General features: G+C 46.5%; 1 protein-coding gene across 1 annotated transcript in view; it reads left to right on the forward strand.

Annotated features, from left to right (window-relative positions):
• The window catches only part of n4bp2 (NEDD4 binding protein 2), a 164,990-nt gene that overhangs the window by 58,092 nt on the left and 79,396 nt on the right, over positions 1-27,502 (forward strand). Inside the window, exons 4-5 of the mRNA XM_072496602.1 lie at positions 430-518; positions 18,058-18,134. Of these exons, the coding sequence (XP_072352703.1) occupies positions 430-518; positions 18,058-18,134 (166 nt within the window). The remainder of the gene's footprint in view (positions 1-429; positions 519-18,057; positions 18,135-27,502) is intronic.

Here is a 27,502-nt window from a genome sequence, read left to right on the forward strand (position 1 = left end):
TCAAAAGTGTGATTGAGGCATTGAATGTGAAAACTGGGAAAAATATTATTTTTGCATTGCTAGACCCTCTGCCAAGTAGCATTCTGTATAAATCAAGGTTGCTGAATTTACAGTATGTGAATACCAAACATTCAATTTTGGTGGAAAATCAATCCAAGAGGGATTACAAAGGAAACATTACTTTTTTCACAAAACTGATGCCTTTTTATTTAAAAAGGATCTTGGTGTAAACTGAGATTTGCATTCCTAAATTCGATTTTTGAAATATTTGTGTAATATTTTCATCTATAGTAGATTCAAAGTAAATATGAGCAGATAAGCTAAGTTTATTGTCTGTTGCAATTTAAAACTTGAGTCTCAAGTCATATGCACATGTTGTCATTCATTTTGAACCTTTGAGTAAAATTTAATTATAATATTTTATTTCAGCCAAAGAAGCCATGGAGGAAGGCTATTCTCCTATTATAATCGATAACACAAATACACAGGCCTGGGAGATGAAGCCTTACATAGTTATGGTTAGTAAAAGCTATTTGGAAATGTCTTGTGTAGTCTGGATGTTTCTGTAAATATCTTGTAAAGAATGTCAGTTTCTTTGAAATATGAAATGCTGCTTCATCTTTTGTCACTTTAATGTTTGTCAGCCCAAGGTGGGCTGGAAATATTGTAATGATGCCTTGGAACTTGAGTTACCTTTTGATTTTCTGATGCTTCAAATTGTGCTTTGAAGAGGGAATTGATGTTTTCTGGCTCAAAATATACCCAGTGTTAGATGAATTTGTAATAGAAGTGCTGCAATTTAATAAATGCATGGCTAAATTTTATTGTAATTTTTCTCAACACATCTGTTGCCAGAGGTGGGAAAACTTGCTATAATATGCCACACGCTCACTGGAGTCCTGGCCAAGAAGGTGAGCAAGCAACCTGTGTGATGTGGCAAAGCTCATTATAGTATGTTAAAACCAAATACTGAAGCTATTTAATAAAATTATTCAAAATAATTTTTACGTTTGTGTTTACTCACCTTGTTTATGTAACGTATCACTCAACATTTAAAAACATTTAGAGTACTCAATTCTCTTTTTTTTCCAATTAAGGGGCAATTTAGCATGGCCAATCCACCTACTCTGCACCTCTTTGGTTTGTGGGGGTGAGACCCACGCAGACACGGGGAAAATGTGCAAATTACACTCAGACAGTGACCCAGGGCCGAGATCGAACCCGGGTCCTCAGCGCCCGCCGTGAAGCAGCAATTGCTAGCCACCGTGCCACCCCATTTTTCACTCAACATTATAGATGAATATCTAACTGTTCCTATAAAATTTGGTTTGCTCCCGTATTTATTAAATCTTTTGTTTATTTTTATTCTTTAAATGTGAGTTACTTTTCTTTGTTATGTCAGACAAAGCTTAAATATTCCACTTTAGATTTGGCTAAAGCTTCTTTGCCACTTGAAAGTTATACCAAGCAGGGTTTCCCAAACTTTTCCAGCCACTGAACCCTTTTGACCTCCAATTGGTACTGAAGGAACCTCTGAGAAACATTCTTATTGTGTTGATGAGCCAAACTTTAAAAAAAATTATTGTTTTACGCAATAGGTCTTAACATAGAATAACCCAATTCATAGAAGTATTTTCTAGATCTTGTATGATATATTTACCATAATTTAAAAAGTTCTGTTTTTAAAAAAGTACTTGGGTCATACCTTTTTTGTCATTTCTAATGGGAGGATGGTTGCTGCTCCTTTGTTTCAAAATGGGAAGAGTGCGGCTGGAATGCTGGATTCTCATATTGGACGCACACTCTCGGCTTTCTCCCACACACTGACACACACTCACACACTCTCGACACACTCATCACTCTCATACACTTGCTCACACACACTCACTCATCTGTCACACACATACACTTACATGTGCTCGTTCTCATCACTTGCATGCATGCACATACACTCTTATCTCTTGCGTGCAGACACGCACTCACTCTCGTCTCTTGCACACACTCAATCACATCTCTCTCGCACGCACACACTCTGATGTCCCTCAGACAACACTCTAACCGCCAAGGCCCTGCACCTTCTCCACTGCCACCCTTCTGCCCCCCCCCCCATACTTCTCCATAGGACCGGCTGACTGCCCTTCCCCACCCTCCCTGACCACCCCAACCCGACACCCTCCATTGACACACATACAATTACCGTCTCCCAGGATTTGAGAGTGGCTGGACCTTTAAACGTACCTGTTTACAGCACATAGTGCCGTAAAAAATGAGGCCTGGCTTTCCTTGCCTCTAATTCAGCTGTACTCGACAGGCCTTAGGAACCCATTGGACTACACTGTTCTCGCCTGGCCTGAGTCAGAAGGACAAATGAGAAAGGAGCAGCTTCATTTCCAGTTAAATACATAGGAGTGGAGTGGCAATCCAACTCTGCCACTTTGCAGTCTTTGTATTGATTGAGCCAAGCCATAAATGAAAAGGAAAACCAGAAAGGGAAACACAGAAAACTGCCTCCCCCAGTTCATGAAATTACAAACCAAGATTTCAGGGGAAATTGAAACGGTTGAAACTATTAAAAAAAAGACACTTGCTATCAGAGCCCAGATGAAGGTGATAATCCCAGTGGTGCTATACAGGCAGGCTGAAGAAGGTAGAGGCTAGATTTAGAAGCTGAGTATAGGCTAATATCCAGTTACTGTAGCTGTTTCTATTGCTTGAAGAAAACATTAGTGGATCAACGCCATTCAGGCTGTTGTAATCTGAATTGGTGAAGTTCTGCAGACATGTACCATATTTAGTGGAGACTGTGCCTGTGGTACAGGGCCTGGTTATAGTGTGCTGTTGGAGGGGCGTAGAGCTAAATCCTAGAAGAAGAGAACTGAAATTGTTCGTGAGGAAGACAGCAATTTGAAGGACTTTGTGACATTGACTCATGACACATGTTCTGAGTGAACTGCCAAGCCTGACCTGTCTCAGTTGAAAAAAACGAAAATACTGAGAAATCTCAGTGGGTCTTGGAGTTTCCACATTCTGCCGACGTCTGTGTGGGTGTCAACCCCACAACCTAAAGATGTGCAGGTTAGGTGGATTGACCACATTAAATTGCCCCTTAATTGGAAAAAAATAATTGGGTACTCTAAATTTTTTTTTTTTTTAAATCTCAGTGGCTCTGGCAGCATCTGTGGAGAGAAAAACTGAGTCCAATATGACTTCTTCAGAACCCTGTCTGCCTTAGTTGATCTGCCATTTAATTTATAATTTTATTTATAAATGATTGAAATTTGCCTATTCATTAATGTTTAACTTGTGTTGATTTTGGCTTTTAGATGACAGGAGGGCCCAAGATCGCATTTTGTATATGCATTGTTTAACTCTTGTATAGTAAACATTTGTCTGTTTTAACAGGAATCTTGTGGCTTCATTCTTTCAGTAAATAATTGGGATTTCTGATTTATTTTTGAAAGAAAGTTACAGGTTTTGACCCAAATCATAACAAGATTTGATAAAATTCAATTAGGGATCCCTGAAATTAAGTATGTAGATGCAGCAGGCTGCAAAGAAAGCAAATACTATGGTGGCCTTCCTAGCGAGAGGATTTGAATACGGAGCAGAGATGTCTTGCTGCAGGGCTTGGTGAGACCACACCTGGAATATTGTGTGCAGTTTTGGTCTCCTTATCTGAGGAAGGATGTTCTTGCTAAGGAGGGATGCAGCGATGATTTACCAAGCAGATTCCTGACTGGTAATGTTGGGCTGATAAGCAAGTAACATTTGTGTCACACAAATGCCAGGCAATGGCCATTTCTAGCAGAAGAGAATCTAACTGTCTTCCCATGACATTTAATGACATTTCCATCAGTGAATCCCCCACAACCAACCATTCACCAGAAACTGAACATTTCAAATATTGTAGCAATAATTTGGACAGTGAGGTAGCACAGTAGTTAGCACAGTTGCTTCACAGCTTCAGGGTCCCAGGTTCGATTTCTGGCTTGGATCACTATCTGTGCGGAGTCTGCACATTCTCCCTGTGTCTGCGTGGGTTTCCTCTAGGTGCCCCGGTTTCCTCCCACTGTCTAAAGATGTGCAGGTTAGGTGGATTGGCCATGATAAATTGCTCTTGGGTTCAGTGGGTTACTGGGATAGGGTGGAGGTGTGGGCTTAAGTGGGGTGCTCTTTCCAGGGGCCGGTGCAGACTCGATGGACCGAATAGCCTCCTTCTGCACTGTAAATTCTATGATTCTATGAAGAGCAAGTCAGATGTTGGGAATTCTTACACCTGACTTCCAAAAGCCTGTTCACCATCTGCAAGGCACAAGTGTGACGGAATACTCACCACTTGCCTGGATGATTGCACCTCACACTCAAGAAGCTTGATACCATCCTGGACAAAGCATCCCACTTGATTGGCACCACTTCCACCACCTATTTTTTCATTCAGAATGTGGTCTGAGTTTGGAATGCACAACCTGGATTCGAGACAGGAAATCTCACAACCTTTAAAAAGTACATGGATGAGCACTTGAAATGTCATAACATTCAAGGTTATCGAACAAGTGCTGGAAAGCGGGATTGGTGTGGATTTGGTGTATTTTTATAATAGAATTTACAGTGCAGAAGAAGGAGGCCATTTGGTCCATCGAGCCTGCACCCTGGAAAGAGCACCTTACTTAAGCCTACGCCTCCATCCTATCCCCGTAACCCAGCAACCCCACGTAACCTTTTTGACACTTAAGGGGCAATTTAGCATGGCCAATCCACCTAACCCGCACACCTTTGGACTGTGGGAGGAAACCAGAGCATCCGGTCGAAACCCACGCAGACACAGGGATAAAAAAACTCCACACAGTCACCCGAGGCCGGAATTGAACCCAGGTCCCTGGAGCTGTGAGGCAGCAGTGGTAACCACTGTTCCACCATGCGCTTTTGGCGCAGACTTATTGGGCCGAAGGGCCTCCTCTGTACTGTATGACTGTTAACTCTATGACTATGATACCTTAAACAGTCACTTCCTCCACCACCAACGCACAGTGTCAGCTATGTGTACCATCTATAAGATGCACTGCAGCTGCTACTCAGCAAGGCTCCTTTGACAGCGCCCCTTAAACCTCCAACACTTAGAAGGACAAGTACAGCAAAGGCAGGGGAACACTGCTATCTTCAAATTGCTCTCCAAGCCACACTATCTTGACTTGGAACTATATCACCATTCCTTCAGTTTCGCTGGGTCGGAATCTTGAACTGCCCGAATTCCCTCCCGAACAATACTGGTTGTACCTACACCGCATGGACGGCAGCAGTTCAAGAGAGCCCACCATCATCTTAAGGGCAATTAGGGATGGATAATAAATGTTGGCCTAACCAGTGACACCCACATCCCGTGAACATATTGGAACAAAAAAGTTTTATTGGTATCATAAAGGAAAAGGCTTGGGTGTTTTATTCAATAAAAATAAATTTAGAGTACCCAATTAATTTTTCTCCAATTAAGGGGCAATTTAGCATGGCCAAGCCACCTACCCTGCACATCTTTTGGGTTGTGGGGGCAAAACCCACGCAAACATGGGGAGAATGTGCAAACTCCACACGGCAGTAAACCAGAGCCGGTACGAACCTGGAACCTCGGCGCCGTGAGGCAGCAATGCTAACCACTTTGCCACCATGCTGCCCTGCTTGGGTGTTTTAATGATGTATTTTGAATATTTCTTTTGTGGAGTTATGCTGTGGAATTTGAGAAATGCATTAGAAATAGGAGTAGAGTAGAATTTATAATTGGGAGTCGGCTTATGGAGGTTTTAGGCATATTGGTTTCGACATTAAGGGCAAGATCTTGTGGCTGTTCATGCTGGCAGGATCTTCAGGTCCCGCCATCGAACACCCCGCCACAGGTTTCCTGGCAAAGTGGGGTGGATTTTATGGGCAATTCCATTGACAGCACCAGGACCAGAAGATCCCGCCGCCTGAGAAACACGCTGCGGGGAGGCAAAAGAATCTCGCCTGATGTAAAGTAGATCTGGAATAGCTTTAAATCAACAGTGCTATCGAGAGTGTTTCTCCCATCCTATTTAGTGATACTGGGGCATCACAGAAAGATAATTATTGTTAATGAAGTGACAGAGCAATTGCAAAGTTTGATAGGTTGGTTGAACTGATTGTGCAGTCAGACTATACCTGATGCTGCTTTTGATATGCTGGAGTTAAACATTACATTGAAACATTAAAGTGGAGAATGTTTTAAGGCCAAATAAAATATTTTTAATAATGATATCTGATAAATGTCTCCTCATCCTTGGATGACCTAAAGAACATAAAGCTAGTTATTTTCCGTGATGCATCATATGCTAATCTATCTTCTGATGAAGCTGATTTCATAATTTTTCTTACGAGCGAGAATGGAAAACACATTTTAACTTGGGAAGCTAATTGGGCAGCTCTGTGGTGCAGTAATTAGCACTGCTGCCTCATGGCGCCGAGGTCCCAGGTTCGATCCCGGCTCTGGGTCACTGTCCGTGTGGAGTTTGCACATTCTCCCCGTGTTTGCGTGCGTTTCACCCCAACAACTCAAAGATGTGCAGGGTAGGTGGATTTGCCATGCTAAATTTCTCATTAATTGGAAAAAATGAATTGGGTACTCTAAATTTATATTTTAAAAAACTTGGAAAGCTAATAAATAAAAGGTGTGGGGTGGCCTAGTGGTATTGTCACTGGATTAGTAATGCTCTGGGGTCCGGGTTCGAATCCCACCATGGCCATTGGTGAAGTCTGCATTCAATATATACCTGGAATTAAAAGTCTAATGATGACCATGAAACCATGGTCGATGGTCGTAAAAAACTCATCTGGTTCACAAATGTCCTTTAGGGAAGGAAATCTGCCGTCCTTATCCGGCCTGGCCTACATGTAACTCCAAACCCACAGGTTGACTCTTAACCGCCCCGCCACTGAAATGGCCCAGCAAGCCACTCAGTCCAAGGGCAATTAGGGATGGGCAACAAATGCTGACCCAGCCAGCGACACCCACATCCCAAGAAAGAATTTAAAAAATGTACTCTGGCCGCCAAAATGTTGGCTCTGGTGAAGGCATAGATTATCAGATTATTTTTGTCATATCTTTTAAGTGAGATTCTGTACAATGGGCATATTGAAGATAGTTCACCACAGACTTCCATGTGCTTGTATCTGTTTCATGGCGGCACCCTATACAGGGAATCCCTTGACATCACTCAGGAGGGCATATAACAACAAGCATTTCAATCAGTCGGATTGAAGAATCCTTATTGAGCAGAGTTTAAACCAAGAAGCAAAAAGCAGGAATTGTAACTGATCCCGGCCCCGGGTCACTGTCCGTGTGGAGTTTGCACATTCAAAGAACAAACAAAGAACAAAGAAATGTACAGCACAGGAACAGGCCCTTCGGCCCTCCAAGCCCGTGCCGACCATACTGCCCGACTAAACTACAATCTTCTACACTTCCTGGGTCCGTATCCTTCTATTCCCATCCTATTCATATATTTGTCAAGATGCCCCTTAAATGTCCCTATCTTCCCTGCTTCCACTACCTCCTCCGGTAGTGAGTTCCAGGCACCCACTACCCTCTGCGTAAAAAACTTGCCTCGTACATCTACTCTAAACTTTGCCCCTCTCACCTTAAACCTATGCCCCCTAGTAATTGACCCCTCTACCCTGGGGAAAAGCCTCTGACTATCCACTCTGTCTATGCCCCTCATAATTTTGTATACCTCTATCAGGTCGCCCCTCAACCTCCTTCGTTCCAGTGAGAACAAACCGAGTTTATTCAATCGCTCCTCATAGCTTATGCCCTCCATACCAGGCAACATTCTGGTAAATCTCTTCTGCACCCTCTCTAAAGCCTCCACATCCTTCTGGTAGTGTGGCGACCAGAATTGAACACTATACTCCAAGTGTGGCCTAACTAAGGTTCTATACAGCTGCAACATGACTTGCCAATTCTTATACTCAATGCCCCGGCCAATGAAGGCAAGCAAGCCGTATGCCTTCTTGACTACCTTCTCCACCTGTGTTGCCCCTTTCAATGACCTGTGGACCTGTATTCCTAGATCTCTTTGACTTTCAATACTCTTGAGGGTTCTACCATTCACTGTATATTCCCTGCCTGCATTAGCCCTTCCAAAATGCATTACCTCACATTTGTCCGGATTAAACTCCATCTGCCAGCTCTCCGCCCAAGTCTCCAGACAATCTAAATCCTGCTGTATCCTCAGACAGTCCTCATCGCTATCCGCAATTCCACCAACCTCTGTGTCGTCTGCAAACTTACTAATCAGACCAGTTACATTTTCCTCCAAATCATTTATATATATTACAAAGAGCAAAGGTCCCAGCACTGATCCCTGTGGAACACCACTGGTCACAGCCCTCCAATGAGAAAAGCATCCCTCCATTGCTACCCTCTGCCTTCTATGGCCTAGCCAGTTCTGTATCCACCTTGCCAGTTCACCCCTGATCCCGTGTGACTTCACCTTTTGTACTAGTCTACCATGAGGGACCTTGTCAAAGGCCTTACTGAAGTCCATATAGACAACATCTACTGCCCTACCTGCATCAATCATCTTAGTGACCTCCTCGAAAAACTCTATCAAGTTAGCGAGACACGACCTTCCCTTCACAAAACCGTGCTGCCTCTCACTAATACGTCCATTTGCTTCCAAATGGGAGTAGATCCTGTCTCGAAGAATTCTCTCCAGTAATTTCCCTACCACTGAAGTAAGGCTCACCGGCCTGTAGTTCCCGGGATTATCCTTGCTACCCTTCTTAAACAGAGGAACAACATTGGCTATTCTCCAGTCCTCCGGGACATCCCCTGAAGACAGCGAGGATCCAAAGATTTCTGTCAAGGCCTCAGCAATTTCCTCTCCAGCCTCCTTCAGTATTCTGGGGTAGATCCCATCCGGCCCTGGGGACTTATCTACCTTAATATTTTTTAAGACACCCAACACCTCGTCTTTTTGGATCACAATGTGACCCAGGCTATCTACACCCCCTTCTCCAGACTCAACATCTACCAATTCCTTCTCTTTGGTGAATACTGATGCAAAGTATTCATTTAGTACCTCGCCCATTTCCTCTGGCTCCACACATAGATTCCCTTGCGCCTATCCTTCAGTGGGCCAACCCTTTCCCTGGCTACCCTCTTGCTTTTTATGTACGTGTAAAAAGCCTTGGGATTTTCCTTAACCCTATTTGCCAATGACTTTTCATGACCCCTTCTAGCCCTCCTGACTCCTTGCTTAAGTTCCTTCCTACTTTCCTTATATGCCACACAGGCTTCGTCTGTTCCCAGCCTTTTAGCCCTGACAAATGCCTCCTTTTTCTTTTTGACGAGGCCTACAATATCACTCGTCATCCAAGGTTCCCGAAAATTGCCGTATTTATCTTTCTTCCTCACAGGAACATGCCTGTCCTGTATTCCTTTCAACTGACACTTGGAAGCCTCCCACATGTCAGATGTTGATTTGCCCTCAAACATCCGCCCCCAATCTATGTTCTTCAGTTCCCGCCTAATATTGTTATAATTAGCCTTCCCCCAATTTAGCACATTCATCCTCGGACCACTCTTATCCTTGTCCACCAGTACTTTAAAACTTACTGAATTGTGGTCACTGTTACCGAAATGCTCCCCTACTGAAACATCTACCACCTGGCCGGGCTCATTCCCCAATACCAGGTCCAGTACCGCCCCTTCCCTAGTTGGACTGTTTACATATTGTTTTAAGAAGCCCTCCTGGATGCTCCTTACAAACTCCGCCCCATCTAAGCCCCTGGCACTAAGTGAGTCCCAGTCAATATTGGGGAAGTTGAAGTCTCCCATCACCACAACCCTGTTGTTTTTACTCTTTTCCAAAGTCTGTCTACCTATCTGCTCCTCCATCTCCCGCTGGCTGTTGGGAGGCCTGTAGTATACCCCCAACATTGTGACTGCACCCTTCTTATTCCTGATTTCTACCCATATAGCCTCACTGCCCTCGGAGGTGTCCTCTCGCAGTATAGCTGCGATATTCTCCCGACCAAGTAGCGCAACTCCGCCTCCCCTTTTACATCCCCCTCTATCCCGCCTGAAACATCTAAATCCTGGAACGTTTAGCTGCCAATCCTGCCCTTCCCTCAACCAGGTCTCTGTAATGGCAACAACATCATAGTTCCAAGTAGTAATCCAAGCTCTAAGTTCATCTGCCTTACCCGTAATGCTCCTTGCATTAAAACATATGCACTTCAGGCCACCAGACCCGCTGTGTTCAGCAACTTCTCCCCGTCTGCTCTGCCTCAGAGCCACACTGTCCCTATTCCCTAGTTCTCCCTCAATGCTCTCACCTTCTGACCTATTGCTCCCGTGCCCACCCCCCTGCCATACCATTCTCCCGTGTCTTCGTGAGTTTCACCCCCCACAACCCAAAAAGATGTGCAGGGTAGGTGGATTTTCCATGTTGCATTGCCCCTTAATTAGGGAAAAATGAATTGGATACTCTAAATTTTAAAACCAAAATAAAAAATAACAGGAAATGTAACTTTTGTTTGTTAGCAAAATAAAGATTATGAAACACAGATGGTAATAAGGAAGAGTGCGATAAGGAGATATGGATGGAAAACCATTAGTGATAATTTAAAAAAAACTCCAACCTTAATTTTTTTCTAGGAAAGTGTGTGCGTTTATAATGTTAATTTTTTAGGACCATAGAGATTGTTGAGTATTAATTATCCTTTATTACACTATTAAAAACTTAATCTACAATGCACTTTTGCTGTCCTCCGTGAAGAGCTGGTAGATAACTCCCCAATGTTCATGCCTTTACTGATTTTTATGTAGTGTCTGTGGGTGAGGACTGCAACAGCACTCACTGATGGAACAATGTATCTCTGGAAGCAACATCTGGATTTCCACATTTAACAACATATGCCAGAAGTTGCAGTCAGATTTACTCTCTAATAACAGCGAGTGCTCATAACCTCCCCATTATTATTGCAGCAAAATCCAAACCATGAACAACTTAAGGTGAGATGCTGCTGTTAATTTGAAAATAATAGGGACAGTTGAATTTTTGTTTCATGATCTTGCTGTTTTGTTACATGTATTTTTTTTTTGCATTTGATGTTTTATGTGGGGAATATGTTTTGAAAATTCACAAGATAATATGAATACAGTAATCATCACAACTCAATAATGGGCACTGTTTGTAGTTGCAGTGGAATAGTGCAAACAGCAGAATTGCAGCTTCATTGCAACATACTTTGTTGTTGCCCGGCATCATCCTGTCATCAGCACTGCCTGGGGTAGGAAGAGGCGATTGAAAATATTTGTGGACACATAGTCCAATCTTTGCACAGTAATTTTTAAAATCTCCATCCTGTGATAACCATGGTTTAACCTCTTAATTAAATTCTTTAATAGAATATGTTATGAAGGCCTGTAAGTTATAGGGATACTTTTTCAGGGGAGCGAGGGGGAAAATGCCCCTTCATAAAGGTGATTGCCAGTTGGTGTAGCGGGGTGCAGGGGAGCATTCATGTTAACATAATCATACGTGGTCTTTGGGTGGAGCAAGTTCTCGTCCTACTTAACTCTGAAATTTATGTATCCCATTTATGGAGATGGTACTACAGATTGATGAGAGCACATTTTACAAGTACATTCATTAGGTTCCATTTATAGTCATTTGTGTTTCAACTTTAGTCATATAAATTAAGTAACCATGTGTGGTATAAACAGGGCAAAAGGACACAAGTAATGTTATTTATATTTAGCTTGTGAGCACATCTTGCTCATCACTTACAAGGTCAACCCACTTGTATTTATAATCCATACTTTTTAACAATGCGGGTATGATATCCCCCATGGTCACAATAGGTTGCAGGATACTTTTTTATAACTAGAATTATGTGTCATACAATGCACAATATATTATCACAGCCACAGGACCAATGATTTGTGGTGAAGTTTAGTTCAGTTTATATTGCATAGTATTCTGGAATTTTTAATGTTTGTATGATTTCCGATCCTGCTAAGTTTATTCTGACGTGACGTGGCCTTGGTGCGTAGATTATTTTTCAGCTAATTTTTAATCTAATCTTTTTCAATCCTGAAAAGGAAAATGGTTGACAATTTATAGCAAAGTGGAGGTAGTTATGTGGAGGTTAACAGCGGTTGGGCATTGCTAGACATTGGTAGAATTTGGGAGAGTCTGGTCGTAGAAGTATGGCTGTACTATGAAAGGATGTCTAGTGTTTGGTAACCCCAAGGAGTGAAATGTAAAGTTTAACATGTCCTGCAGGATCCTTAAGTGGCCTGACAGGAAGTTTGGAAGGAGTGAGCTAAGTCCCAGGGTTTGACATCTGTGTGGAGTAAGTGGAATCTATGGAATTCTTACACATGATTTATAAGAAAAAATGCATTCTCAATGAGCATCGATGATTTAGAAAGTCAATTTTTAAAATACATTCTTGAGCGAGTGTAGACATTGCTGGCAAGGCTGCATTTTCTCGCTATTCCTAATTGTTCACAGGTGCTCTTTCTCCTTGGCCGCTGCAGTCTTTGTAGCGATGGTTTTATGGTTTTAAATTCAAGAAACTTTAAAAAGAACAATACACTCAAATCTGGATGATGTGTGACTTGGTTATAGTTTCCCTTGTGGCATCAATGTCCCTGGCTTTTTTGATTACAGCATTTTGGGCTAAAAAGAACTATAAAGGTGTCCCTGTGAGATGGATTCCTAAAGTTGGAGGCTGAAACTTTATTCTCAAGAGGAGAATGAACAGGGTAACTCGAAGAGTTCTGTAAGATTTGTTCTGTTTCAAAGAATTTGGATTGAGGAAAGATCTGTCTGGGATAACGTTTTATGATTAGTGCAGAGCACAGTTAATCGGAATCTTAGGAAATTTTATAATAAAAGAGTAATAGATTTGTCAAACATATTACCAACCAAGCGCCATGGCAGTACTTAAAAGAGGACTGGATGTGTTTCTGTTAGGAAATAAAATACTAGACTCTTTGTTCCTGAATCATAGTAAGGAAACTGGATGAATTTGAAAGAATTGAAATTGGATGGAGCTTTTCATAACCTCAATTTGTTCAAAGTCCACATTTATTTTGTTATTTATTTTGTTAAATATTTTTATTTGAGGCATTTTCATAAATACAAAAAAAAAATCAGAACAACCAAGCAATTCAATAAACAACCAACACCCACTACCCCCCTTGCTTCCCTGACACTACATCCTCTTACCTTCCCCATTTTACCATCCGCCACCCGAGCAAAATCCGTCTCCGGGCTATCAGGGAAGCAAAGGCCAAAACATCGGCCTCTCTAACCCCCTCGACTCCCGGGTCTTCCAGCACGCTGAATATAGTCACCTCTGGACCATCTCCACCCCCAGCACCTCGGACATCACGTCATCCAACCCCTGCCAGAACCCCTTCAGCCTCGGACATGCCCAGAACATATGGACGTGATTCGCGGGCTTCCCAGCACACCGCCCACAACTATCCTCTACCCTCTCAAAGAACCTGCTCATCCTTGCTATCGCCATACGCACCCTGATGAGGCTTAACCTCGCACATGACGAGGACATGTTCACCCTTTGCAGGGCCTCCACCCAGGTCTCAGCCCTTACCTCCTCTGCCAGCTCCTCCTCCGATTTCCTCTTAATATCCCCTAAGAGGGCTCCCTCCCATTCCAACTCCTTATAAACATCCAACACCTTCCCCTCCCCTATTTCATCCTTCGGTAGCACCTTGCCCTGCAACCCCAGGGGTTGCAGCCCAGGAAAGGACGGCACCTCTCCTTACAAAGTCCCAAACCTGCAGGTTCCGAAAGCCATTCCCCCTGGGCAACTCGTACACTTCCTCCAGGTCCAGCAACTGTGCAAATTTGCCCCCTATAAACAAATCTCCAAAGCTTTCAATCCCTGCCTGCTTCCAGCCCCGCCAATGCAAACCTATGATTATTACAGATCGGCGGCCACACCGAGGCACTCTCCAGCCCCAGATGCTGTCTCCATTGCCCCAACACCAGCCCCCCCTGGTTCAATAAAGCGCACCTAACCCGCAGGATCTTCCCCGCCCACACAAACCCAGAGATCAGTCCTTTGGCCTTCGGAAAAAACGACTTGGGGACAAAGATTGGGGGGTTCTGAAACACACACACAAACCGACCCCCCAACCAACCCAGCCATCCATCCCAAAAGAGTAACAAAAGGCACATTCACCATTTTTACCCTCCCGTGAAAACCTGCTCCTGACATCCCACCACGAAACACTTTAAAAAGCACACAAAACTCCTCTAACCTTCAATGTCCTCACACTCCTCCAAGTTCATTGTTCCTCATCAATTCCATCGACTTTATGTCAAAATAAAATTCTCCCTTCTGGAAAGTCACCCATGGGCAGGCCGGATACAACACCCCAAACATCACCCCTTTTTGAAGTGGGCAGCCTTAATCTGGTTAAACCTGGTCCTCCTCTTCGCCAGCCATGTGCCCAGGTCATGGTACACCCACAGCTCGTTCCTTTCCCAGAAACATTTCGTGGTCCGCCTCACCCATCGAAGGATGGTCTCCCCGTCTGCGGACTCCTCCTCAGTGCCCTGTGCGCTCGGTCCACCTCCAGAGGCCGATCCAAGGCCCCATCCTCATCAAATTCTCCAGAATCCTTGCCAAATACACTGTGGCCTCCGCACCTTCAATGCCTTCAGGCATCCCAACGATACTTAGGTTTTGCCTCTGGAGCTATTCTCCAAATCCTCCCACCTTCTCCCTCAGCCTTTTCTGGCTCTCCCGCATCACTCCCACCTCAACCACCAACGAGGCCAATTGCTCCTCGTGCTCCCCCACCGCCACCTCTACTTTCTGGATTGCTAGGCTTTGGGATTCCAGCCTCTGCTCCACTCGCTCAATCCCAGATCTCAGCGGTTCCACCACCCTGGCTCCGTCTTCCAGGGCCTCTTTCCTCTGTTGCTGAAACTTATCATTTAGGAACTCTACTTACTCCTCCATCGACCACTGGGCAGGCAGCATAGCCCCTTTGTCCTCCGCCATGTTTACCTGTGGCACACCATGAAGACTCTCTTGCTTCCGCAGCTCTTTCTTCCTTGCACCACTCCTTGCCCGTGGATCCATCCACCAGCCACACCTGCACCTTTTGCCCTCAAATACTTTGCCCTTCGGGTGGGGAAAAGACCAAAAAATCCACCTTCAGCGGGAGCCACCAAATGTGCGACCACTCACTCCATGGCCGCTGCCAGAAGTCCCAAATCCCACATTTATGATGGTTTTATTGAATCAAAAAAAAATTTAGAGTACCCAATTCGTTTTTTCCAATTAAGGGGCAATTTAGCATGGCCAATCCACCTAGCCTACACATCTTTGGGTTGTCGGGACGAATCCATCAAACACTGGGAGAATGTGCAAACTACACACGGACAGTGAGAACACCTATTTAAGAAAGGTTGTAGAGACATGCCAGGGAACTACATATCAGTGAGCCTGAAGTCAGGGGTTTGGAAACTACTGGAGAAGATTCTGAAGGAGAGAATCTATCTCCACTTGGAGAATCAAGGTTTGATTAATGATAGTCAGCATGACTTTGTCAGAGGGAGGTCATGCCTAACAAATTTGATTGATGTTTTTGAGCATGTAACCAAGTGTACAGATGAGGGTAGCGCAGTTGATGTAGTTTACATGGAAGCCATTGACAAGGTCCCACATGGGAGACTTATTAAGAAGGCAAATGCACATGGGATACAGGGTGATTTGATAAGGTGGATTCATAATTGGCTTAGCGGTAGGAGAAAGAGGGTGATGATAGATGGCTGCTTTAATGTCTGGAAGCCATGACCAGTGGCGTTTCAGGGGGATCCGTGCTGGGCCTCCTATTGTTTGTCATTTATATAGATGACGTAGATAATTAGGAGGGGGGAGGGGGAGGGAGGAGGGGGAGGGGGGGCGGGGGGGAAGGGGGGAAGGAAGGGGGGCCGGCGGAAGGATGGTGGGGAAACCATGAAAAGAGGAAGGGTGCTGAAGCCAATGTGGGGGGCGGGGGGGGGGGGGGGGAAATCATAGACCGATCCAGAGGGCACCGAAATGTACATAGTTAGTTAAATGAAGGACAAAATAAACCTCTATGTAAAAAAGGTAAATTAGCGCGGGCGAGAAAAATGTAATGTTTAATATATATATATGAGAAAAGCCAATAAAAAGATTTTTTTTTAAAAAGTACCTGGAGGAGTACCTGGCACGTCATAACATTCAAGGCTATGGACGAAGTGCTGGCAAATGAAATTAGGTGGGCAGGTCAGGGCCTTTCATGCGTCGGTGCAGACTTGATGAGCCGAAGGGACTCTTCTGCACTGTAGTTTTCTGTGATCCTTTATCTTGCAAGATCAACATATTTTTGGCGTTCAATTCCATTGAAGCAAGTGTTTTAATTACTTACTGGCTTGCAGATAATTAATATTTTTCTTACAGCATCAAAAAAACATGGGTAACCGAACTGCAGCTATCTTTATAATCATTGGTTTCTATGACTTTTCAACATAAATTTTAAAAAAAAATGGAAATGCTGTACTCAATTGCCTATACATATTGATTTTGCTCCGTACCAAAAAAGTTATAAATTTACGCTGTAGCTAGTTTTAAATTCTTTTGGAAATGTGTGAATAAAATTAAGCAATGGAAAATCAAATACATAAATTAAGGAAAAAATAATCACTGTAGGTTATGATTTTCAAGGTTGTGGAATTTAACCAGAGGAAAAATTGGAACGTAGGAGCAGGAGTGGGCAATTTAACTTCAAGACTATTCCACTAATCAATGAGAACATAGTTGATCTGCATCCCACATGCATGCTTTTGCCCTGTATCTCTTAATAACTTTCTTTCACAAAAGTCGATCAATTTCAGATTTAGAATTACCAATTGATCTAGCATCAATTGCTGTTTACAGAAGAGAATTCCAAACTTCTGCCACCCAACATTTGTAGAAGTGTTTTCTAATTTCACTCCTGATAGGTCTAATAAATAGAATATGCCTCCCAGTCCTGGACTCCTCAAGCAGCAGAAATAATTTTGCTATATCTGTCTTATCTGTTTCCCTTAATGGCCTGAAAACTTGATCGAATCTCCCTTTTAACTGTCTAAATTCCAGGGAATGAAATCCTAGTTTGTGTAACTCTCTCCATAATTTAGCCCTTGCAATCCAGATTTCCAGGGAGGCAGTGGTGAACGGTATTGTCACTGAACTAGCAATCCAGAGACTGAGAGTAATGCTCTGGAGATCGGGTTTGAATTCCACCAAGGTAGATGGTGACATTTGAATTCAATAAAAATCTGGAATTAAAAAAGCTTAATGATGACTGAAACCATCGTTGATAGTTGTAAAAACCCATCTAGTTCACTCATGTCCTTTAGACAGAATTCCTTCTTTTAAAAAAAAATTCAGAGTGCCCAATTAATTTTTTCCAATTAAGGGGCAATTTAGCGTGGCCAATCTACCTAACCTGCACATCTTTTGGGTTGTGAGGGCGAAACCCATGCAAACACAGGGAGAATGTGCAAACTTCACACGGACAGTGACCCAAAGCCGGGATTGAACCTGGGACCTCAGCGCCGTGAAGCAGCAGTGCTAACCACTGCACCGCCGCGCTGCCCGACAGATTTCCTCCTTAACGGGTCTGGCCTACGTGTGACTCCAGATCTGTAGCAATGTGGCTGATTCTTAAATGCCCTCGAGGATAGACGATAAATTTGGGCCCAGCCAGTGACGCCCACATTTCATGAATGAATAAAACAAATTTGAGTAAATCTTAGCTGCACCCCCTCCAAGGCCAATACAAATTTTCAGAATAAAATAATACAATCCATGTTAGGAGGTGTATATTATCAAAATATTGAATATACCAATATCTGCCTTTTTTGAAAACTGAAAGAGGTCTTGAGGCATTTTAAGACTGAGGTGTCTGTTAAAACTACAACTAATTGTCTCAGATTAATTTATATTACCCAGATGTTGACGCTCTTTAATGTTTTTGTACAGGCTTTGAAACACAGCTATAAGGTTGTATTTCGTGAACCAGAGACCCGGTGGAAGTTTAAACCTGGGGAGCTTGAAAGGTGAGGTTACTTTTTTCTATTTTTAAAAAAGATTTAGAGTACCCAATTAATTTTTTCCAATTAAGGGGCAATTTAGCGTGGCCAGTCCACCTGCCCTGCACATCTTTGGGTTGTGGGGGCGGAACCCACGCAAACACTGGGAGAATGTGCAAACTCCACATGGACAGTGACCCAGAGCTGGGATCGAACCTGGGACCTCGGTGCCGTGAGGCAGCAGGGCTAACCCACTGCGCCACCCTGCTGCCCTACTTTTTTCTGTCTTGGTGATATGAAGTTTTGGCAATAAAAACAGAAAACGATGGAAAAACTCAGCAGATAACACATTCTGCTATCTTACATTAGCACCACGATCAGCATCTTATTGAGTCCCTTAATGCTATTATTAACACTTCCCTTGTCTTGTCCCCTAAACATCTTTGTCCAATCTCTCCGAGCTCATACCTATCCCTGTACAGCTAGCCCAGAGCTTGAGATCAAGGAAACTGAAGACATAGCCACCATCTGAGGAGTGATTAAAATTTGGGATACTGTGAGGCCAAAATTAGTTGTGTGCAGATACCTTGAAGAGTTGTTGTGCTGGAGGGGATTACACATATAGGAGCAAGTGCATAGAGAGATTTGAAACCAAGGGTGAGAATTTAAAATTGAGGTATTACTTGATAGAGAGCTGGTGTAGGCCAGCAAGTACAATGGTTGAAAGGTGAATGAATCTTGGTGTGAGTAAAAACATGAACAGCTGAGTTTTGAAAGAACAGATTTACAGGGGATAGAATGTGGGATACCAGGCGTGTTGGAACAGACCAGTTGAGAGGTAACAAAAGCAGAAATTAGTGTTTCAACAGCAAATGAGCTGAGGCAGGCATGACGTTTGGAAATGTTAGAGAGGTGGAAAAGGGCACTAACTTAAGGGAAATGTATATAACTTTTATCCCGTGATGACCTCTAATACTTCACGTCCAATAATTATTTGTAAAGAGCAGTCACTGTTATATTGTGAAACCTAGCAGCTCATGTGCAAACAAGATACATTAAGTTTTCCACTCGTTCCACCAATAAAACACCAATAGATGGCTAGACCGTTTGTTCACATTGGTGTTGCAGAGAGATGAATGCGAGAACTCCCTCGTTTTGTTTAAATGGTGCAATGGGATTTTTGCATTTTCTGAGCCAGGAAGGCAAAGCCTTAATTTAACATCTCTTATGAAAAATGTCACATCTGATAGTGTGTGGTCAAATTGTATCAGCTGAACCATGCAGAAATAAATATCTTTTAAAGTGTCATTTTTGGTCTCTGAACAACAATATTCATTTCAGTGGAAAACTTAATGTTTCTTTACCAACACTCTGATCAAACACTGTAATAATCCCAATGTTACATATTTTGCATTTTTGCTGATCCAGCAAATGTTGTTATGTGCTTGGATACCTTCTAAAATCATAAAAAATCAATACTTTAGGAAGCAGGATGTGTGCCAGCAAGAAGAGTTCTGGATTTTCAAATGTGTAGTTGACAGGATTTCAAGAGCCGGGCTGTTATAGCTGGATTGTAAATGGTCTTTGTGTTGGAGAGTACCTGAAGTCTGAGGCTCTGCGCTCGGTTGAATAGAATGCTGGGTGCGGCAACTTGAGGCCACGAAGAAGGTCGCACATGCACAGAACCCTTAACAGATGCCAGTGAAACAATTACACAGGAGAAAACACCACTCAATACTCAAAATGACACTTTGGACCCCTTCTCTTCCCCCCCCCCCTTAAACGAGCTAAATGGTGTTTTTATGCCGGAGTGGGGACATAGCCCCAATTTTGGAGAAACCAGCCCCTAATCTCTCACGAAGAGAAGGATGAAAATAATAAGTAAAGGGAGAAAGAGTCTTTGTTTTAGATGGTTGTCTTTAAGCACACTTTCCTTCGAACTAGGCTTTCAGGTTGAGGTTTGAGGTCTGTAATGGTTTTCACTGTAGATTCATTCATTCAAGTTCTCCGTAGGTTGAGAAGTACAGCATCTCAGCAATTCTGGAGAGGGAAAGAGAAGAGAGGGAGAGCAGGCACTCTCAGCTTCTTCCTTGAGTGTCCAGGACCCAACTCTGCTTTCCTTGGGTCTCTGGAAATGGTCCCACCCGGATAGGACCCAATCACCACCTGTTACCGGGCAAAATAGGGCCTTTTGGCAAATTAATTGGCTACGACCAACCAATCTAACCGAGTCCCACCCAATTCCTCGGGTGCTAGAGTCTGAATTCTGCTGCTCGATAGCACCATATACTATGTTGCAACTTTTTGAACTCCTCATTCTCTCTGTTGTTTGACTTAAAGATACATGACTATTAAGCATTCATGGATCATTGAGCATCAAAATGATAATGGCAAAAAAATAAAGGAAGGGGAAATAAGGGAATCAACAGGAAGGACCCTTACAAAGGACAGGAACGATTGAAGTTGCCCAACGAGAAAACTGAATAGACTCGTTTGCAGCCATTCCAACGCCACCTCCACTCTCCGTTGTAAATCCCAAGTTAGCTTTTGGCCGGAATACGGGCTAGTGCTCATGTAAAAGTCCCACGCCAACTTGTAGGTCTCTTCCTGATTACGGATGCAGAGGCTCCTGTGACCATCTCCATCTTGTTATGTTTCCCATCCGCCACCACTGTAGTATAAATAGACTCCACCCATGCCTCATGAACTTTATGCGCCTCTGCCTGCTCCAAGCTTTCCACATGATGCAGAGCTGCTTGAGGCTTCCTCAAATTTAAATTTCTTGCTCATCTTTTGCCTTTCTTTTCGCACACCTGCATTTCTTTGCTAATTGCTCTATCCTGTTGCATCGTTGATAAACAGTGTACAGAAACTTGCAAAGATTGGCATAGTATGGCCCTCCACATCTAAAACACTCTACTGTTTTAACTTTTTTCTGGAAGCTACTTTCTGTAATTGGTGCAGCGCTCCCGCCTGGGCACTACCATTAGCCTGCTGAATAGATCTGTCATTGAGAAGTTTCTATAGCCTTCTTAAAGGTATGTGTGGCTTCACACAACAGCCAATGCTGAATGCTGTTTTCGTAAATAGTGCAGACCAGCATATCTCTTAAGCATATTTCCCAAGACTGCAATGCCTGAGACTGGGACATGCTCCGCTGCGTCTCGTAGAGGTCCACCTGGGACTGGACACATCTCCCAGTGAGTCGGACATGTTGTCGAGGCATTCAGCCATGGCCATCACTGACTGAGCTATGACTTGCACACCACCACTCATGCTGCTGATGTCATGCACCAGGCTCTCCACTGTGATCGCCACCTTAGCAGTGTTGGTCTCATTGCCATGCATTGCTGGTGCTATCTCCTGCCCATAACCTCTGGGACCCCTCCAGTCGGTAATGGACCTGCTGGAGTGTCGCTGACATCCCCCTCTGAATATCATGGCCGCACCCTATCTGTAAAAACGGTCCAGAGGCTCAGTATCTGACTGGGACCCAGCTGGGTACTGGGATCCAGCAGACCTCCAACTGCTCTCTCACCTGGGCGGCCCTGCCTCCACCTGATGTGCATCAGCAGCTGTGGTGCTCACCAGAATGTGCCCCAGAAGCCTGACCACTACTTTTGCCCACAGAGGTGTGTCTCTGCTCTGGTGGTGGGTGGGGATGACAGCTGTGCCACGAATATGGTGGTCTCCTCAGAGATCGCTTCCGAGGTGTTCTCGGTGGGGGCGGGGGGAGGAGGGGAGGAGTGCTGTGTGTGTGTGTGTGAGATGATGGGACAGATTACCCCGGATGGCCCGGCACTGTCGGATGATGATCCTGCGGGATAACGGACATATGGTCAGTGGGAGGGTTGGGTCAGACTAAATGGTAGTAACAACTCACGTGTGACAGGTCACCTAGTGGAACCTCACCGTTGCACCATATGCTATCCTCTATGTCGGTGACCAATCTGTCCTTGGCCACCCCCGCAAACTCCAGGGCCTGTTCCTCATCGGAGTTGAGGACTCTGATGTCCGGCACCCCGCCACCCATATGGGCCCTCTCCCATCTGTTGTAGGGCAATCTCTCCTGTGGGGGGCATCGTGAGCCGCAAGCTTTGTTCATGGGAGGGCTGGGGAGTATGGTGGGTGTCACCAGCCTTGTCGGCATGGTACAGTGCTGGGCGGAGGGGCAGGGCTGGTGCCAGATGCATGCTGGGGGGGTGGGGTGGGGAGGGTGGTAGGGGGTGGGGGGGGGGGGGGGTGGCGTGGCAACTCGCCTTTGTGGACGTTGTTGATCTTCTTACGGCACTGGGTACCAGTCCTCCTGGTCACGCTCCCTGAGCTGGCGGCCGCTGCCACTTCCTCCCAGGAAGCACTGGCAGCCCTGTGGCTGATTCTTGGAGCCTCTTGGGGAACAGGGCATCCTGTCCTGCACTCAACCGCGTCCAACAATCTGACCAGGTCGGCATTCCCGAATCGTGGGGCTGGCCTCCTCGGTGGCACGGCTGTGAGCTGCATGGGGTCTGCTCTGCAGTATCGGTTTAAGTACTGCTCCCCCTTCTTGGTGGGGAGCTGGCGGGCGTGGCCCCAATGAATCAGCCGGCGGGACCATCTTTTACGGCGTGAAGCCTGTTAAGTGGCCCAATTAATGTTTGATACCGGTGATGGCCTCGCCGGGTCGAGCGTCGGGAAGTTCGTGGCAAATCCCACCCTCCACCACACTTAGAAACTTTTCCATAAAATCCGCCTAAAGATTAAGAAATTCCACAGCTGGGATTCACCGATATCGCGGACAAGTGTTGACGCCGGCGTCAACGAGCCACCAGGCCCAGAAGTGCTCCTCTTCTTCGAGGGCTAGAACGGCGCCGGAGTGCTGTGCACTGCTCCGGCACCGAAAGCTGGCTCTACACGGCCGGCGCCACAGCTGTCTCCACGCCGGCGCATGCTCATGGTTGTTGTCTCCACACTGGGCCCCCGCGCAACATGGCGGAGCCCTACAGGGGCCCTGCGCGGTGGAACATAGCCCCCCCCCCCCCGGAATGAGCGTGCCCGCTGATCGGTAGCCCCCAATCGCGGGCCTGGCCACCATGGAGCCCCCCCCCCCCCCCCCCCCAGAGTCGGGTCCCCCTGCCCCCCCACCAGGACGGCCCCCGCAGCCAGAATGACGAGGTCCCGCTGGGTGGGACCATATGTAAACCATGTCGGCGGGCACTCGGCCCGTCATGCGCGGAGAATCGCCGCGGGGGCGATTGGCGCCGAATCTCCAGCGTCCGGAGATCGGCAGCCCGGCGTCAGAGCGGCGTGGCGTGATTCTCACGCCCCCTCCCCGGTGATTCTCCGACTCGGCTTGGGCTTGGAGAATCCCGGCCTATTTCTTTTATCAAAGATAAAGTAAATAGTGTCAAAAATGTCCACACTTCTTTGTCAATTATCCCCAACAAGATGGCATTCAAATATTGACCTTGAGACTGGTCAGTTCCACTTTTCCTAAGCCCTTTAACTTGCAGCCTTTACAAAGGGTGTTACATTGAGAGTTTTGTGACTTCACTAAGTCTTTCTTCCCTAGACCTGAGATACTGTCAATGTTGAGGTGATTCTTTTTTTTAAATATAAATTTAGAGTACCCAATTCTTCTACCCAATTTTTCCAATTAAAGGGCAATTTTAGCGTGGCCAATCTACCTATCCTACACATCTTGGGGTTGTGCGGGTGAAAGACAATTGGAGAATGTGCAGTCGCCACAGGGACAGTGACCCAGGGCCGGGATGGAGCCCTCGGTGCCGTGAGGCAGCAGTGCTAACCACTGCACCCCCGTGCTGCCCTATGTTGATGTGATGCTATCAGAATTCCAAGAATCCTATGTTGTTTCTGTTACGAACCCCAAGTAGGACAGAACTTGTACTGCATCTGATTCCGCTCCTACAAGTATTTTAATTTATTGACAACTCTATAATGTAGAATACAAAAAAATCAGCAATATGCTGAAAACAGTCCCGAAAATCAGTAATATGCAAAAAGCATTTACAAGACCCCAAAAAAGGAAACCACCAGCTAGCTCTCAAGGCTGCATCCCCTCCCGGCCCCAACGGTAGCCCCACAACAGCAGAAAAGCGCCCAAATGAGCAGCACATACCATCGGAAAATGGCACACCTCGGCCATTGTGACCACCTCTAGATGTACGGGAAAGTAGTGTTTTTCCTGAGAACAGAGAGCGGTCCACTTCACCCTTGAAAATGGGCTCATGGTGGGCGGACGTGGCGGTGGACCTTGAGGCTACTGCCAAGAGGATCATACGCTCCGATGTACTGCCCTACTTCCCTATGGAGCTCCTCCTCCCCCACCTCCAACTACTGGGGGAGATACATTCTGAGGTGGCGCAGCTCTCTCTTGGCCTAAAGGATCCCCTACTCAGACACATATACTCCTTCCAGCGGCAGGCTTTCATCCACCTGGCCCGGGAGGAGGTATTAGAGGAGGAATTTGAAGTCTCCCATCAAGGAGAGACTTTCTGTGTATTTTGGTCTTGTGGATGGCGTGCGGTGCATGCCTGCAAGAAGGTGGGGCACGTGCAAAAGAATTGCCCGACTCCCAAGGCCACCACTTGCACCGTCACCCCCTCCCCTCTACTGATGTTACCACCCCACCTCAACGACAGGACACCAAGCTTGTGCCTACCAACCAATTGGCTGCCGGGTGGAGGAGGGAGGGCATCTGCAAGGCCTGTAAGAAGGCGAGACAGGGATCGGCCCCAGACACCCCGGACCCTGTCGGCCTGGTGAACTCCGGCTGAGAGGCTACTGACACACCTTGCCCCGTGGACACTCCACCTCATCCGAGCCGCATTGCCGCCTCAGTGGGGGTACTGGCTCCGGCATTGTTACAGCGCGGGGCAACAAATGGGTGTGGGCGGGCGCTGGTGATGCGCATGATCCTGAGCCAGTGCAAAGTCATGTCAGCTCCGCACCCCCCCCCCCCCCCCCCCCCCCCTCGGTAAGCGCCGCCACCCCTTGGAGGGGCGAAAAACATCAGTGAACCCCCCCTTGTGTGGAGAGTGTGGTGCCCTAACCCCTGCCTCTCGACATTACACCCCAGCCCCGCAAGAAAACGGAAAAGGTTAAATGTATCTCAACCCCTGAGCTGTCGCAGCCCCCAAGCAGGCCGCCTTGGGGCTGGGTGCGAGTGGGAGCCCCCAAGGCTCGTTCCACTTGGTGCAATTTTGCACCCCGAAGGCGTTTATTTTCACAACGCCGGAGGCAGCTCCCTGACCTCTTGGTCATTGGGTGGTGGTCGTGTGGAGCGGGCCCCCCCCTCTCCGCCCCAGCCTGTGAGACAGGACACTTCCATCTCCATTCCAGAGCTTTTCTTGGAATTATTCCCAGATCTGTCCGGTGGCCCGGCTTCGTAAGAGGAGTGGGTGTCTGAGCCACCGCCTCCCTTTTGCTCAGTTCCCTGAGAGGAGCCCGCGAGGAACCTGTCTGTCGACGTTCTTGGGCGGGGGCGGGGGCGGGGGGGGGGGGGGGGGGGGGGGGGAGGAGGAGGAGGAGGAGGAGGAGGAGGAGGAGGAGGAGGAGGAGGAGAGGAGAGGAGAGCGGGATCGAGGCAGGCCCAGGGCTAATTGGTGGGTTGGTGGGTCCGTGGGGTGGGGGGGGGTGTTCGGTCAACTAGCCAGTGTCAGGCCGCTTCCTTCACCTGACAATCCGCGAGGGGGGCGAGGTATTTCAATTTGTGAATGTGTGCGTTCCCCATGCAGGCCAGCAGCAGACTACTTTCTTCGAGCAAGTATACCTCATCTTGGCACCATTGTTGCGGGCAATTGCATCGTCCAGGGTGGGGGGGTTTAATTGCACTCATGGGACAAAAGACCGCCTCGGTACTTAGTGCAGCTCTTGTTCGGTGGTGAAGTGAAGGAGCCTGGTCGGTTCTTTAACTTGGTGGACATCTGGCGGACTCTCCATCCTGACTCCACTGTCTTCACCTTTCTGAGGCCTGGGGTCAGAGCATCCAGAATCGACCACATCTACATTTCCAGGGCGCACCTGACGTCCTCTGTGCAGCAGGTGCCGTAGTCGGACCATTGACAGGCTGGTGTGGGTGGGACTCGCCATGTCTTGCGCTTAATCGTGGTCTGCATACTGGGACTTTTAACAACTTGTTGCTGGAGGATGAGCGGCTACTGGGCTTGTTTCGTTGCTTCTGGACCGGCTGGAGAAGGAAGCGGGGAGGCTTCCCCTCCTTGAGGCTATGGTGGGATGTGGGCAAGAGTTAGGTGCATTCCTTCTGTCAGGAGTACTTCAGGGGAGAGCAGCACAGTGATGCAGTGGTTAGCACTGCTGCCTCCGGGCGCCGAGGCCAGGTTCAATCCCGGCCCGAGTCACTGTCAGTGTGGAGTTTGCACATTCTCCATGTGTCTGCGTGGGTCTTACCGCCACATCCCAAAGATGTGCAGGGTAGGTGGATTGATCACGTTAAATTGCCCCTTAATTGGAAAAAAAGAATTGGATACTCTAAATTTAAAAAAAAAAGGAGAGGGTCGACAATGAGGCGGAAATCCAGGGTCAAGGAGTTGGAGAAGGAGGTGCCTGGCCTGGTGTCACGTCGCGGTCAGCCCGAAGAGGACCCGGTCCTGCAGCTGATGTACAGAGAGAAAAAGAGCGCGCTGTGGGACCTGCAGTTTGACTGGTCCCGCGGCGCGTATGTGAGGTCGCAGATCCAGATCCTCGCAGACACCTCACGGCTCCTTCTTTTACTCGCTGGAAAAAATGTGCGGGGTCCATCAGCAGCTCCTTACACTGCTGGCTGACAGGTCCCTCATCTCGGATCCGGAGGAGGCCAGGGCCCAAATCCGAAGCTTCTACAGTGCCCTTTTCTCCCCGGTTCCGTCCAGTGAGGATGCTTGCAGAGTTTTGTGGGAGGACCTACTGCAGGTTGCCAGGAGGGTGCCTGGAGGCTTGATACCCCTATACAACATCCATCTGGTCTGGGACCTGGTCCATCATTCCCAGAGGGCTGGTCTATCGAGCTCCTTCCTGTCCCTTGATCAGAAGGATGTGCTCGACAGGGTGGATCCCGAATATTTATTCGGGCCTCTGCAAGCATTCGGATTCGGGCTGCATTTCGATGCCTTGATCCGACTTCTGTCAACTACTGCAGAGTGTCTCGTTAAGGATAACTGGTCCCTGACAGCTGCCTTTTGCTTTGGGAGAGGTGTGTGTCAGGGCTACCCCTTGTCGGACCAACTCTACTATTTGCGTGGAGTCTTTCCTGTGCCTTCTGCGGAGGAAGTTGTCGGGACTGGTTCTGCACGGGCCGGGCATTGGGTTGGTCACCTCTGCTTACGCTGATGACATACTCTTCATGTGCTCCGACCCTGTTGATCTGCGAAGGATACAAGAGTGCTAGTATGTGCACTCTG

This window comes from Scyliorhinus torazame, chromosome 3, assembly GCF_047496885.1.
Source record: "Scyliorhinus torazame isolate Kashiwa2021f chromosome 3, sScyTor2.1, whole genome shotgun sequence".
Classification (NCBI taxonomy): domain Eukaryota; kingdom Metazoa; phylum Chordata; class Chondrichthyes; order Carcharhiniformes; family Scyliorhinidae; genus Scyliorhinus; species Scyliorhinus torazame.